At 37.7% G+C, this 15697-nt stretch overlaps 1 protein-coding gene across 4 annotated transcripts in view; it reads left to right on the forward strand.

Moving 5' to 3' along the window:
* Positions 1 to 10845, forward strand: part of LOC124142382 (probable G-protein coupled receptor 139) — a 65603-nt gene extending 54758 nt beyond the window's left edge. For all 4 annotated transcript variants that reach the window (XM_046510817.2, XM_046510818.2, XM_048399665.1 and 1 more), the window contains one exon: positions 6688 to 10845. In XM_046510817.2, coding sequence (XP_046366773.1) covers positions 6692 to 7828 — 1137 coding nt within the window. In that variant the 5' untranslated portion in view covers positions 6688 to 6691 and the 3' untranslated portion in view covers positions 7829 to 10845. The remainder of the gene's footprint in view (positions 1 to 6687) is intronic.
* The last annotated feature ends 4852 nt before the right edge of the window (positions 10846 to 15697 follow it).

Genomic DNA, 15697 nt, shown 5'->3' on the forward strand with positions numbered 1-15697 from the left:
ACCTCATTTGTGTCCGACACGAACGTAATATACTGTGAAAAGTGACGGTTTTATGATCTTCTGGACATAGATGTCATATCAGTAAGGGACATAGATGTCATATCAGTATGCATGTATGCATACATATTTAAGGCATATGTGTTAAGGGATGCGTAACAATAGAACAAATAAGACCTCCAGTATTTCCAAGATTCAGTGTTTCCAAGGTAAGGTTGATTTCCCACGTGTCTCGTAAACTTAGATGACAGACACAACTGATTTATATACAACAGTGCTGACGTAGATCTCGGCTCTAAAGATATTTCAAGTCAGCCATTTGTTTTTTTCTATGTACCGAATAACAACATCGCGTCTACTGGTGAAAGAGTATTATTTTGTCCTAATACGCTATTTTGAATTGACGAGATTAAATACATGTATGCATACATGTATTCCAAGGCTGAGCGTATCTCCATCACGCGATACCTGTTGCAGATCAATGAAGCTTTCAATCGCGAGAATATAGTAGTCAGCATGCACCACGCGATTGAATATAGCAGGGTGGCCACGATATCTAAATGATTTTTGACTGGCTGACTGTGTTACCGTGCCAAACAGAACGTATTTTCATACGTTTTTTAACGTCGCACAATATACCAAATATATGACAGCGGCCTGAACATAATGGAGTCTGGACTGACTAACCATTGATCGATATTGTGAGCAACGTTCCACTGCGTCGGGGTAGAGTGACAAACCATCTACCAAGTTCACAGAGCCTGACCACCGAGTCATTATGTCGTCCTTTACGACAAGCGTAGCTTGCTGTGAACTTGCTCTAACCCGGGTCCCCACGAGGACGTATCTTTACTTGTTAATAATTGTTGTGCCTTAAACTCCGTGACTTACCTATGATATTTCTATTTGTGGTGTAAAAGACTATTTTCGCACCATCTCGTTCTAACTGTTATCGGTTACCTCTCGTTATTTACACTCACTGGAACAAAGTAAATAAGTTGTTCATGTAACTTTGCAATTTTATCATTTTTATTCAATATGTGCACACAACAAAGCACTTACATTGTACATGTCAAACAGCGGAATGAATACACATGAGCGCAAACGGAAGTCACACCGTAAATATTATGTTCCGTTCAAACTACTGTTAATCCCTCATCATAAATTGTATACAGAACACAGGAATGGATTTTTAAATTTTGTTAGTTTCAGAATCTTTAGAAAGCCCCGATCTATCTTCAGCCCAAATAAAACTTAAAATCTTCAAAGTGAAACTGTTTTCAGTAAACTGTTTCTAAAACAATGTCACAATGATAAATGGGAACACGATTGTAATTACTTTTGCCTCTGTATGCACATGTGAACACGCGTACTTAACCTGTGTGGTTTGCATGTATATAGATGTGTATACCGCTATATATAGATGTGTATACCGCTATTCATCCTCAGATCTAGAAGCGTTTCAAGAAAACTATGCATCTTTAGGAAGTCTTTTAGGCCCTCAGCTCACCAAAGGAAACACCCTCACACTTCAAAGAAGTAGAGAGGAGATTTGAGTGATCTTTCCCTTTGGGGAACGAGTTTGAATACATCCGTGGAACTCTTTTTGTAGACCTTCTCTGCGGTCTACTGGTAAAGCGTCTTACCGAAAGACGGTAAGTACTTGTTTTTACCCAGCTTGGCGCTCGGCATCAATGGGCAAAACAATGACTGGTCGGCGCGGAGTCAGTATACTGTGTCTGAGTGGGATGTTCATGTTAAACTGCGGCATGGTATCTCAGTGGGCTTACACTATATGACCGGTATTAGTCCGGATTAGTACAAGGAGACACACACACACGCGCGCGCGCGCGCGCGAGCGTCGCTATATTAGTGCAAAAATAGTTAACGCGACGTTAAACCCCATTTCTTCTCACCGCCTGTTTTTGTACGAGATCACATGAATGATTGCGAACCATTGTATCGCGGACAGCAAGGGATATTGCTTATAATGTCAACTGGCCTCGATTACTTAGATAGAGCCGAAAATTCCAGACTGCATGGTAAAACAAGTAAAACAATGCCATTTGATTTTTTTATTGACTTCGGAAAAATAAAAGACTTTAGTATAATGTAAAAAAGAATATGATAACATTCATTTCGCTTTTATATGAAAAGTCTGATCTGCAATCGTAACACATTGCAAGTGAAATTGCTTCTAGTGATGTTTGTTTACCTAAATATTACTTCCAGGCGCCATGCAAGCTACAGAAATTCAAATGATATATTTCACTTTTTACGATTTACACAATAAACCAGTTCAGAGAAATATCATGTTGTGGTATGTGTACCGGAGACTGCTAATCCAACTTTGGCGTCACGCTGACAAGTAACACGATTCATCATGTGGGACTTTCGTCGCCGAGTCTAGGCTTCTTGACAGATACGAATACATCTTTGGTTATGTATACTCCCAAGAGGACTGTTAGTCTCGTTTGCTGCTCAATACATAGTTGTGCATGGTCATGTCCCCGTACCAGCCATAGGGTGACGTGCATCCAGTCAACGCCTGTCTTATTAATAACGATTCCTTGCGATGTTACATTTGGTATGATCTATCCATCCAATTCATCCTTGTCCTTTATGACTACTGCTATTTCCACATTGATATGGGGATAATGTTCAGTATTCTTAATGATCTTTTGTTTTCAGTAGTTTTAACTCTGATAAAGTGCAAAGTGTTGAGGACGTGTTGTACAACTGAAACTGAAGCTTATTCCTGCAACAATCAGAGATTACTGAAGATAATATTCTGTATTTGTGAATTTACCTATTATTCAAATGAGCTATTTTCCACCAGATTCATACTCACATAAGTGTTCGTCATGGCAATGTTTCTGCCAATGTTTTCATAACTTGCTCATTCTATCTAACAGATGTAGTCGACAATCAATCATATATCAGTTTTGTTTTTATTTAAACGTGTGCGTCATGCTAGCTCACCTTCAATTTAGGTCCACGTAAAATAGTCTGAACTTTTCGTCTGTAAATACCCACCTCTCTAAAACGGTTGGGTCGATGAATCGGCTGCGGATATGATACTGCCAGTCATGACACCTATCAGTGCGCAAAATGGTTTTATCCGATTTTTATTACCAGCCGCACCACAGCTATTTGATCATGAGAGACCAATTGTTTGCCCATTAAAGTGTGTTTGTTTGTTGTTTTACGTCACAATCAGCAAGATTCATTGTACATCCCGGCTACCAGTTAAAGATCATGTAAGGGCCGAACAAAACAGTGTTTGAAGAATGAGAAGAAGAAGTAGTAGTTTATTTAGTGTCACATATCGCTTTGCACGATGAAACACGCATAAAAGCATAAAATATGTAAGCGATATCCGGCCATACAGGCATTAAAATATCGAAGCATTAAGATATATCATATTGAACATATAATGCTCGCCCATAGTTATGTTATGATATACAGTATATACATATATACACACATACACACACACACACATATATACATATACATATATACATAAACATATAAATGAGCAACGCAAAAAGCCGTTAGGAGACGATGGCGCGCAATTAGCCATGCTATAGAACCTGATCACCCATTTTGCTGATTAATGATTTATGAAAGCAGATAGTTCAATTTCATATTTGGGTAGTACGTAGTGATGTTGAACACATATGTTGTGTGTTTGACCTTAATCTGACATTTGTACCTTTACCATGTAATATTCTTATGTACTTTTCACCTGCTCCGAAACTGCAGTTTGTGATGAGGATGTGGATTGTTGGATTCTTCACGTTTCCTATGACATCAAGCATCTGAAGATCAAATGTTAAACCATACATTTGATCATTCGTGAGTCATTTTTGCAGATAATGAATGAGCATGCAGTTACTGTAGTTAGGAGAGCATTATTTTCCCCTGTTGAGAACAGTGAAATATTGCGATACCTTGGTCCCTTACAGGCATTGGTTCTATGTACAAAATACATAATTCATATTAGTAGTGACAATTTACATCTGTTATTTGCCATCTATAGGAATGGGTTTGTTTATTGTTTTAAAACTATAATATACTTGAAGTCTTTTTTATTGTGTGTTTAATGGCACACATTGCTCATATTTTAAAGCTATGGGTGTATTCCACGGAAATGATTTAGTGTGTTTATTGGGCCGACTTGTTGCACTGATGCAAAATCGTACATTTTAATCCTTTGTACAAACCACAATTCTCTTTATGGCCTTATGCAAATATGATAACTACCCCGAGGGTTTGTCCTTTATACCAGATGTGCTGCAGTTCGGTTGACCTGCTTTGTGAGTTACAAACTCTTCTGATATTAAAAAAGGACTGACACAATGGCACTTCATTAATGATAATTACTGTGAAATGTACTTGTTATGGCTGCATACCTAAGCATTGCCCAATGGACGATATATTTTGTAGCATATACACATCACAGATCTTAACAATGATCTTAAATAATACATAAATCTTCACCAGGAAAGATTGTAGAATGTGACTGGCGACATTGATTAATTCTGCCATAACTATCTCCTGAGGCACTTTCATTCTGATGGACACTTTCAGTAAGATACCGACATGAATTATGTGGCACAAAGATGGAAGAAGAAAAAAGGAATACTTGTGACTGGTTCTAGGACCATTCAAAGAAATGTCCTTTCTGTGTACATTTACTCACAACCTCAGTTCTAATTCTTAAATGTGGAGTTATCTCTTGTCAGTAAAATAGACGAAATCACTTGAAAATAATTTACCGTTTTACTTGAACTGAAGTTTCAAAGTACACGTCCATATCTGTCTAAAACACAACATTCTGTCTGATAATGATCATCGACTATTCGAAATTACTTGTAAAAGGGATACAGGTTCAGTTTGCCCCGTCACTGTATGTTTGATGCACTGCCATGTTTGTCAATGAGAAACAATGCCTTCATGTCAGAGCTCAGCGTCGCCTTGATCTCAAAGAGACCCATCGTCTCTACAGTGGATTTGTCTTGTTTGATTTACTGAAACATCATTAAAATCGATCATCTCCCCTTTGACTGGGAACAAAGAACGCAAGACAGAGTACATGCCTCAGTGATTTAAGGGGAAAAAATAGCTCTGTCAAATGATCATCTATCGTCGGAGTTGTTCAAGCGTCAGGAACGCGTCTTGGGTGCAGAATCTCACAGTGACATGCAACAAAACATGTCGATATAGACTCAGTTCATTACCTTTGACAGCATCGGTGAAATCGTTCTCAAACATCTGAGCCGGTCGTTAAAGTTCTGAATGATGTGACGTAGAAAAGCGAAACTATTGTAACTTTCATTAATCAATTTGTTTCTGAGGAAACGAAACAATAATTCATTCTAAAGGGCTGGGTAGAAATATGTTTCAGTAAATTGTCATCTGATGGACCTTTTGCAAATCATTTCTACATGTTGTATTTATCGTTGTCCGGATCATTTTCGTAAGTACGGGTAAACCGGGAACATCATATTAATTATAATTAAAAAACTATTCATACATATACATAATGTACTCTAAACTGAATAATTTAGTGTGTCCTTAAAGTTGAAGATGGCCTTGTCTGCAATGTGGCTATTTATAATATTTACACCGTTATCACTCAATGCCTGCGTTAAATATCGTCTGGAACCAGATCTATCGTAAGTGTTAAGCCATTGAGACTATCCCGAACCCTCTTGAAGCAATGTCACTGGACAGATGCTGACATTGCAAACAACAACTGTGGCAAGGGGATGCATGAAGGTATTTGAAATATCATTGCCATGGGCCACAAGAAGATTCATCACCGGCGATGAATCAACACGTTCCAGAGCACAAAGACAAAATGCTGAAGGAAATATAAGCACAGAGGCCGAAACGTTGATAGATGTCAGATTAATGTGCAATGCAGCAAGACTGAAGGATATCATATTGATATTGTTTCCTCTTACACAAGCTGTTTCGTGGCTTCCTTTGTACTTCGATCAATGCTTCTTTGATAGCACTGTGACGGTACTTGCATTTCTATTCAAGTCGAGAGGGCTTTGTGTCTGTACAAAATTGAATAAATGATGGCAGTGAATGCGTCTGGAGATGAATGTTATTCATAAAATAATTATGGAGAAGAAAAGTGTCTTATTAATATTTAAATAGAGAAATAAGGTGGAATCTTACACTAGCACGATTTCAAATAGATAACACATCAAAGTGTATTGTGTGGTACGTTAAATTATCAGGAGGGACATATATAATCACCTGATCGATTGCAATTGTCTCGCGTCTTGAGAGTTTCAGTAAGATTCTTTATCCCTTGATTTCTACTAATGGTCACACTTATTGATTAATACACTGTGATGGAGGTTTTGACATACATGTAGAGTCCCTCTATCGCCATGGCAGAACATATATGAGTGCATTTATTCATGCAGCTACCTATACAACTATGAATATGACGCAGCAATAGCTATCTGCAAACACGTGTCCCGGGACTATTAGCACTTTCAAATTCTTTAAAATGCTCTTTTGAGCATTTATAACTATTTGAGCAGTTTATGACAATACCGATAAGAACGAGGTCTAACAAACAATGTTGACTCGAAGAACAGAGCAGTGTAAATCGAATCCTTTTTTTCACTGTGATAGATAATATTTCTATTATTTTTGCAGAACAATGACGTCCAACGGCTCCGATGCCCCGTCAGCGGGGAACAACATGACTGAGAGCATCTTCTTCTCTTATAATATGATGACATTTCATGAGGAGTTTGCGCCCGCCTCGGTAATGATCGACCGCAGTATTTCCCCTATCTTTTACATCATCGGCGTCTTCTGCAATCCACTTTCTGCTTACATTTGGCTCAACAAGAAGACACGAAGAAACAACTCTTCAGCAATCTATCTGGGAACTTTGTCCATCTCTCATTTTGTGTTCCTCATTCTACATATTTTTGTTGAGCTCAACTATGCCTGGGGTATAAAGACTTACAATGGTCCCATATCGTGTGAAATCTTTAACGTTATATACTATGTACCACAGTACATGGCTCCATTGTTGGTGTTGAGTTTCACTGTCGAGAGATATATCGCAGTATGCCATCCCTTCAGTAAAGAGAAATTCTGCACAGTTCGTAGAGCTATAATAGCGGTGGTGATTCTGTACATATCTTCAACGCTCCTCTCAGTGATTCAGGGATACTTCTGGACATACAATCCAAGTCTTGGGGATTGTGATCATAGAGTTGAAGCTAGACTTGGAGGTCAAACTAGTATTATCAATGTGTGGACATGGATTTCTGAACTGTTGATATTTGCCATTGTACCACTTGCCGCTCTTGTGTTCAACATATTTGTTATCAATGAGATTAAATCACTGACAAAAAGGGGTCCTGCCTACCAGCAACCCGGAAGTGGAAGTCCAACAGCTTCAACCGTTACCCTTCTAACCGTTTCCTTTTACCTAATTTGCACATGGTTGCCAGCTACGCTTGTGTACTCCCTGCAGAATCTGTTCATGGCTAATGATAGGATGACCGCTGAAGAGATCCGAGCGGACCCAGAATGGAGAAGTTATTTTATCTATATTACGATCAGAAAAGCTATTGAAGAAATCACACTGTCCAACTCGGCGTGTTATTTTTTCATTTACTGCATAACGGGGAAACACTTCCGTGATCAAGTCTGTGCATTATTCGGTCTGGAAAAGTGTGTTAGGTCCGAGGAAGTACAACCACCTGCATACAAGCAATACATGGCTGTTGCTAAAATAGACCATGTTACCAATGGCCACACGTCTATTACAAGTGTCTGAAGCTTTGGATTGAGTCGGGGTTCAGTTTTGTGCATTCGATAGCGGAATTGTAACGTGACACGGCATACGAAAGCCATTATTGGATGTCAATGTACTGATATAAAGTGCTTGGCGGTATGTCAATGACGTCTTCTGACAACCTTGGGATCTGCGTAGCCAAGACAGAATGTAGGGAAACATGCAGATGCTTCTCCCCGTGATTGCATAATGCATGTACATCACCCGCTGTGTTGATCTTTATATGGTACGTTCAACTAGTCTGTCGTTCATTGGGAGCATCACTTGATGATTCTACATCTCAGACGTGCTGTGAATAGATATATTCTATAATTAACACACGGTGCTGAGAGTGGACTCATGGGTTGGGGATTACAACCCGAATACCATGAATTAACCATTCATACGAGCACACACCATGTATAGAGTCATGAAGTGTTATTGCATGTCAATTGCTACTGGTGTCGATTTATTCAAGGATGCACGTACACAAATGAATGTGATGCTATCAGCTAAATGTATAATGATTCGTATAAACACTATGACGAGATATCTAGATGTTAAAGACATACTTTCATGGTGTGCGTTGTTCATAGTTTTCATGTAAAGAATTTTGTTCGGAGAAGGAATTTGTTGTACAACGACGTACAGCTCACTGATATTTACTTTATCATATATTGTGTTAAAAAATATATGCGTATACTGTGAGCCAGACACGATATATCGCTAAAATGTCGCCTACATCGCTTTCGACAGATTTACTAAAGTTAAGACAATATCATCACACGCTTTGACAGACCAAACATGAGAACTGGAAATGGCACTGGAACATTGTAACTTCAGAACGTCATTGCATATACCAAATCCATGATTTTGAGAAAGTAAACATTTATTCAACATAGCTGTTTCAACATAATTCAATTGGGAAATATTTTGTATAGTTTGAATGACGATATTTCACGGTGTTTTTCCATATATAGATGAATAGTAAGTCTTGAAGTAAGGCTTTAGGATATAGTGCTGGGTTGAACCAGAGCAAGTGTTTGTATTATTACAAATTGTAGGATTGTTGAATCCTACCCGTACTACAGAAGTAGACGGTACACACACGAGACATCAATGGTGCATTAAGTTGTCTATTGAACATTGTAGGCATTACAGGACTCTGCCAGGATATCAGACCCGCCTCAGTCATCTAATTATATACTTGTATTGTATAACGATAACACTTGTACATCTAGATCTCGACGACTCTCAAATAAATAGTGGAACCAGGTTAGCGCGGACCAAACTACTGCGGCGTTACAATTCACAAGAGAACCCTGACATGAACAATAATCCGAAGTGTCAAAATATAAAGACTTTGGATCTTTTGGATTATCGATGTTCCGCTTTTGTTTAATTATCAATTGTTTGCTCTGAGACTTTGTTTTATAAACACTTTGCAAGGGTTTCAATGTGTATTGCCCAAGACAATCTGTTGAAGTTATGAGTCTTCCCAAGTGTTACAGTGAATATGAGACCGTAAGCAATGTATTACAAGATACAAAATATGAATGCCCATGTAAGGTGCTAAGTTTGATATGGGAAACCCCATTGTATATTTTGATAAGCATCAAACAGAATTGCAATTGACATGAAAGTCATGAAATTCTTCCTGTTAGTGGATTGAAATTGGTAGATTTTCCGCAGGCACTTATATTGTTCATTGACGTAAATGTAGATAGTAATACTTTAGCATAATTTCAGGATTTGTCCAGTTAATGTGAAAGATACGAAGTATATTTCATAGAATTCGCTCAGTATGAATACCTACAATGTAAGCTGGTTGTTGAGATATACTTATTCTTGTATATGTTGCCTACATGTATCTGTATATGTTATTTAAGACCACTGTGTGCTCGCACTTTGCATTATGTTAAAGATATCCGTGGTAAGTATGGTATGTTATGAGATGAGACATATCTAAGAGTTTATTAACACTATCTATTTAATGAAGGGGAGGTTTCCCCGAAAATATTATTCAAGGATAGGTACCTCTCGCATACTACTTCTACAAAGATTTCAAAGAGCATTCTACAACTCTTGCCCAAAAGTTGTTTGATCAGTGTTCTAATATACAAGGCCTTAGTAAAGGGTTTTATGGTAGACATGTGCAAAGCATTTCAAAATGAGGCGCATCAGTTACAAAAATGTCTGATGCGATTCCCTATTTTTTGACTTGTACCATGTGTTCCCGTGTTTTATAGATGAACGATTGCCTTGCCTTGGCATGTGTTTGTGACGGGTGCTCCCTTTGTGGCTGGGTACGCTCATCTTTTCACTAACATCTGGTATCATCACTATTTGATAGTGATTCATAAACACATGATAAAGATATGGTCGGAATCTTAGTAACAGTGGAAATAAGTTATGATTATGGAAAAAAGTTTGTGACTTTTATTCACATACTGGTGAAAATATCTTGTCTCATATATGCATGACAAAAGGTCAGTGCAATCCTAATGATGTTTGAAACAATAACAATAACACTAACAGGCGACCATGACATTTGTGATGAACGTTATTCTCGATGGGGGCTGGTAGATGAGACAGCACAGCCCTAATTGTGGATTTCGTCCATCATATTGAAGATCGTAGTACTGTTTGAGATCGAATTGCGAATATGACTTATCTATCCCTTGCAATTGTATAAAATGATTATTATGTGTCCGGTTGAACGTTTCCGTTTCACTTTGTTGCAATCAGTTGCAATGGTTATCTGATCTGGTCAGTAGTGAAACCACTGTGGTGCATATGCCGTCATATATACAAGTCGTTTATTCATTATTTTGATTTGTTGTATTTAGCATAATCAGATTAAGCATGAAAAGTGCATGTTTAAAACATCATGTTTTCATCATTTACTGTTATATAGTATATACATATATATATATATATATATTTGTTAAACTGCCTGTTCATTCTTATTTATGCTAATTATTATGATCAGCTCATGAAATTAAAGTATTGTTAACTCATTTAGCGTTTGCCTTGTCAGTGTATGACCGTCGGCTGCAACTATCAGCATACAATTGTTTGCATTATTTGTGTGTGTGTGAAATAACGAATTTTCAGAATTCTGCAGTGTTGCCAAGGAAACAAGGAAAAGGTTTAGAACTATATTTGTATTTCATATTACCTATGGCTCTCGAGATTTGGGTTAGGAATCACTATGTGCCTTACTCTGTTGTTTATTGTTTTCCTCATAGAAGTGGGGCTGATGCTGTATTGAACAGTGTCACTTAAATGTCATCTTAATGTGGAAGGTAAGCATAAGTGCTGCAGACCATCACGTTTACCAGTTTTGTGAAACCCACGAGCACGGTGTAGTGCGACCAAAGTAGTGACGTCATGCATCACTTCATGGAACTACAATTGAAGACCGTATTTGCTTGAAATTGGTAAACCATCACTGAACACTTATTTGTATTGGGTGCTACAAGTTACATGTCAAAACTAAATTCATCTTATGTAGGCTGTCGTCATAATCCTTTGTACAATATCAAGTTACTTTTTGTACATTTTACTCTTTTCATATTATGTTATTTATCAATGTTATGTCAGAGAAACGTGCGTGTAATCGGTTAATAGATTTCCAATTTTGTATTATGTTCTTTAGATGCCATGTGCGATTTTTGCTCCCTGAATAGCACCTTAAATGCTGTCAATATCTGGTCCAATGGCTTATTGCATCACTACATGTACATTAACACCAGAATACATGAATAAGAAATACCAGCAGAGATTATTAATAAAGAAACAGGACGATGTATCAACATCCTTCACATAAGTGTTGAAGCATAAATTTCCTAAGGACAAGGTTAGTCCAAGACATATATCAGACAGGGCGTACAGATTTAATATTGTATGAAGTGATCCTTCTCTTTGAGCCTTGAATGTTGGATCAGAGCGTTAATGGACGATGACTTGTAAGCTTGGGACAATGAGCGTTTTTATCAAATTTACTGACTTCAATGAGGAACTTTTCGAGTCCCAGACAGTTGCAAATTGATTCCCAACATCTCGAGTATGGGAGAGAGGAATTGTGGGGCTTAGTGTTGGCAAGTCTGTCTGTTTCAGACACAAGTAATTGCACTTTCGTGTCCAGTCCTGCTCTCTCCACGTCCGCCTGACAGCTAATTTTGTCAGTGGTATTACTTGCATTTTCCAGCTGAAATTAGTCTCTCTCATATCATTCTAGAAGCATACATCGTAATTGTTATATAATGTGAATGTGAGTTGGAATACCATGGGCGTATCTTTAATCGATAGGTGGATGTCTGACTTTTGTAATTTCTAGTCTTCCATTCCTCATTTACCCAACTACGAGTGAAATTTAGCATATGCGCTTTCATGTTTCATTCCACTAACATAAAGGTCACCTGACATATGGTGATTACAAATGTGTATCATGTTATACAATAGGTATGAATACAGTATTGACGTCCATAATCCCATTGATAAAGCTACTGCGATTAAGCGTATTAACATATATGCACTTGGCAGTATTTAGTCCATGTACATGTGCCGTACAATACTTCAGCGAACTATGCACTTATACGGTATACCTATTCATTATACATTTAGTGATCAAATACTATATGTATCTCTAAGTTTAAAATCAATATTTCACGCAAGTGAAGTATCAGTTTACATCGGAACTACTTTCAGTCTGCCTCAATGACACTATGGCTTTTAGAGTAAGAATATGTAAGAAAAAAGAAAATGGATAGGACACCTTTCTTTCCATGCCAATGACATGTTTATCTCGAATCTTGGTCTCCAAAGAATTATAGGGGCGGTGGGTAGCCATGTGGTTAAAGCGTCACGCCGAAAACCCGGGTTCGATATGCCACATGGTTGCAATGTGGGAAGCCAGTTCTAGTGTCCCCCGCCGTGATATTGCAGGAATATTGCTAAAAGCGGCATAAAACCATACTCACTCACTCACTCCCTGTTCATGGTCTCATATTGGAAGTCGTATTTTGTTATACATGTATCTGTACTGCAAACCATGTTCTCCACCTAGAATTTTTATTATCATCATACATCCTTGATGTTGTTGATCTAGGTACAGGGCGAGTGTCCACGTGGAGAAGAAATAGCACAGTATTATATTTAGCCGTTTTGGAATGTCATATATTGTCAGACATCCCTGGTTCCCAAAATAGAAACATCATGCTCCAATAATTTCACAGTGAGCAAACTGTGCCATCATGACTACCATCCATATACGGATACATGTAATTAATATTGTGTTAATATTAACGATAGAACATACAGCACGCCACGTGTCACAACCTGTGCGATAGCGGATATGTCGCCTACAGAAATTCAACGATTGCTTTACGACGACGTGAGTAACTCGTGGATCATAGAAACACTGAAGGTTATAAACAAGCTTATTTGTGACGTAATTGCATCGTCCTCCCATAGCTGTTCCATTCGATATGAAAAAGAACGTCAACAATTGTATGTAAACTTAAATTTAGCATTTATCCATCAGACACCCGTAGTGCTATTGTTTCAAACATATCACATTGTAACAAATTTCATAAGAGCTTAATAACCTGAAAACAATTATAATTTTCATTAAACATTGTATGGTATACAATAAATCACATTTCAAATACATTTTATCTACATTTTCGTTAGGATATTACACAGAACACATGGCCATCAAAATCTAGAATGTAGTCCTTAACAAAATAGAAATTATCCCTCATATATTCACTGATTCAACGTGTTTCATGCGACAGGCTGCTGTACATTAATCATCATATGTTTGCTCTCGCAAGGTACAGCTGTTGCGTGGCGGTATACTGTGACCACAGCACTGAAGCGTGTTACATCAAGGCTTTAGCTTGACAATACCTGTCAAGACGGTTATCGCCTAGTGATCCTGAATCGCCATTTTAATCACGAGATGGATAAGATAGTTTAGTGCATGGTGCCCCACGTCCAGTATTCTCGTGTAAAATGAGATTCATCTGATTATGAATCCTATCATCGGATCAACTAAAACAGACTACGTGGTCCAAACAACATACCGGTGATGTGAGGAGGCAGCGCTGTAGACTGTCTATTATGATAGCATTTACTAAATAAGACAACGCTGAGAGCATTTCTTTATTATAAAAAAGATAATGTAGTAAGTGATTCCTTGAAAGTGCATGATTAGCACCATGTTTCGCGTCATTTGTGCAATGCTTAACACATGGACATGATAACACAGAAACAGACATGCTACTCCATATAGGAATAGTAACATAAATGCTACTCAGTATAGGAATATTCAATTAACTATTCCTATTATCATTGATACACACTGGGTTCGTCCATACGGACGTCATTGGTTATGAATGGCTTCCATAGCTATACATTGAATACTGGTTTGTCAAACTAGAAGGGAATCGTTTGACTTATCTGAGCGTTCGGCAATTCCGAAAACGTCTCAGCAGTTCTCAGCGCTATTCGCGACAGCAATATAATGGTATAAGCACCGACAATACAGAGAAATATATTGTTTCGATTTGTTTTAAGGGTAAGTAAAGAAACATCGAATTTGAGACGTTTACATCGATTGAGATGCACAAAAGGTTTACATTTTTCAGTTCACTTAATCGGGCACACGTACATTTGTTCATGCGTTTCTCAATTTTGAAATAATCTCGAAACAGCCGAATCCTTCGCACCTGATTCGACTTAACAGACATGAAGTAATGATCAATGAATAAGGCATTATCCGGGACAGAACAATCAGATCGAAATACACGAGAATTCGACAAATCTGAGTTCGACACAATGATATTCAACTGAGTATTTTGATCTGCAGAGAAATAGTAATACACAGTACATGTACTTCTCAACATTGGAATATTCCTGATATCCTTTATACACATGTGTTAGTTTAATTTGAAAGTGATTATCTTCAAATGGCAACGTAGAATCTGTATTATCGACGACGCCAGTGCTGATTTATGGAGTATATCTTCTTAAGATGTCATTACGGTGTTCCGGTACAGGTTCTCCCACCTTTAAAGCAAATGTATGTTTAAGAAGTGGACATCCGTTAGTCAAATCTGTCTTTGTTGGATTTTATTGGTTAAGATGGGCTTCCATAATAATCATATTACAATAAAACACAATCACAAAGGGCAACCATTAACTCATTATTTGACAGTGCCACGATTACGGTGGTACTAAGCTGCCATGTTATAAGTACGCGAACAAAGACTGGTCACTCACACTACAGCAATATGCCTTAGTTGTTAACCCTTGTAAGTAACTTGAAGAGATGTTACTCCCTTCAGCTGTAACACCTACACCTTAATCTGCGTGCAATCACTACAAAGAAATACACTTACGCGTATAATACACTAATCTTGGTCGATTTACAAAATCCAGCAATGACTAACACTATTTGACCTGGCTTTTCGAGCACGCCTAGAGCAATTTCTATTCGTGAATTCAGTTATTTCTTCGTTGTTTGCACACCTATTGACCTGGTGTCAATGTTATAGATCCAGCACAAATTTTAATATCCTGAGCGAACCTTGTAGAGTAAAACAAACACATCGAATCCATATAATGCTTTGACACATTTGAACATCGGCTATATGGTATTAGTGATATTTATTTTCACTAATCTTTCATTATGCGAGTTGTCAAAATTGTTTACTGAAGTGCCAAATATGGACCATCGATTCGTGAATTCACACATATGCCATGTTATATGGACCAAGATTTTCAATGAAAGTCAAGGTCTCAGTCATGGCAGGGTTTGATACTGATAAAGTTATATTAATTGATAAATAAGCTCAACAATAT

This window comes from Haliotis rufescens, unplaced genomic scaffold (genome assembly GCF_023055435.1).
Source record: "Haliotis rufescens isolate VD_foot unplaced genomic scaffold, xgHalRufe1.0.p SCAF_1, whole genome shotgun sequence".
Taxonomy (NCBI): Eukaryota; Metazoa; Mollusca; class Gastropoda; order Lepetellida; family Haliotidae; genus Haliotis; species Haliotis rufescens.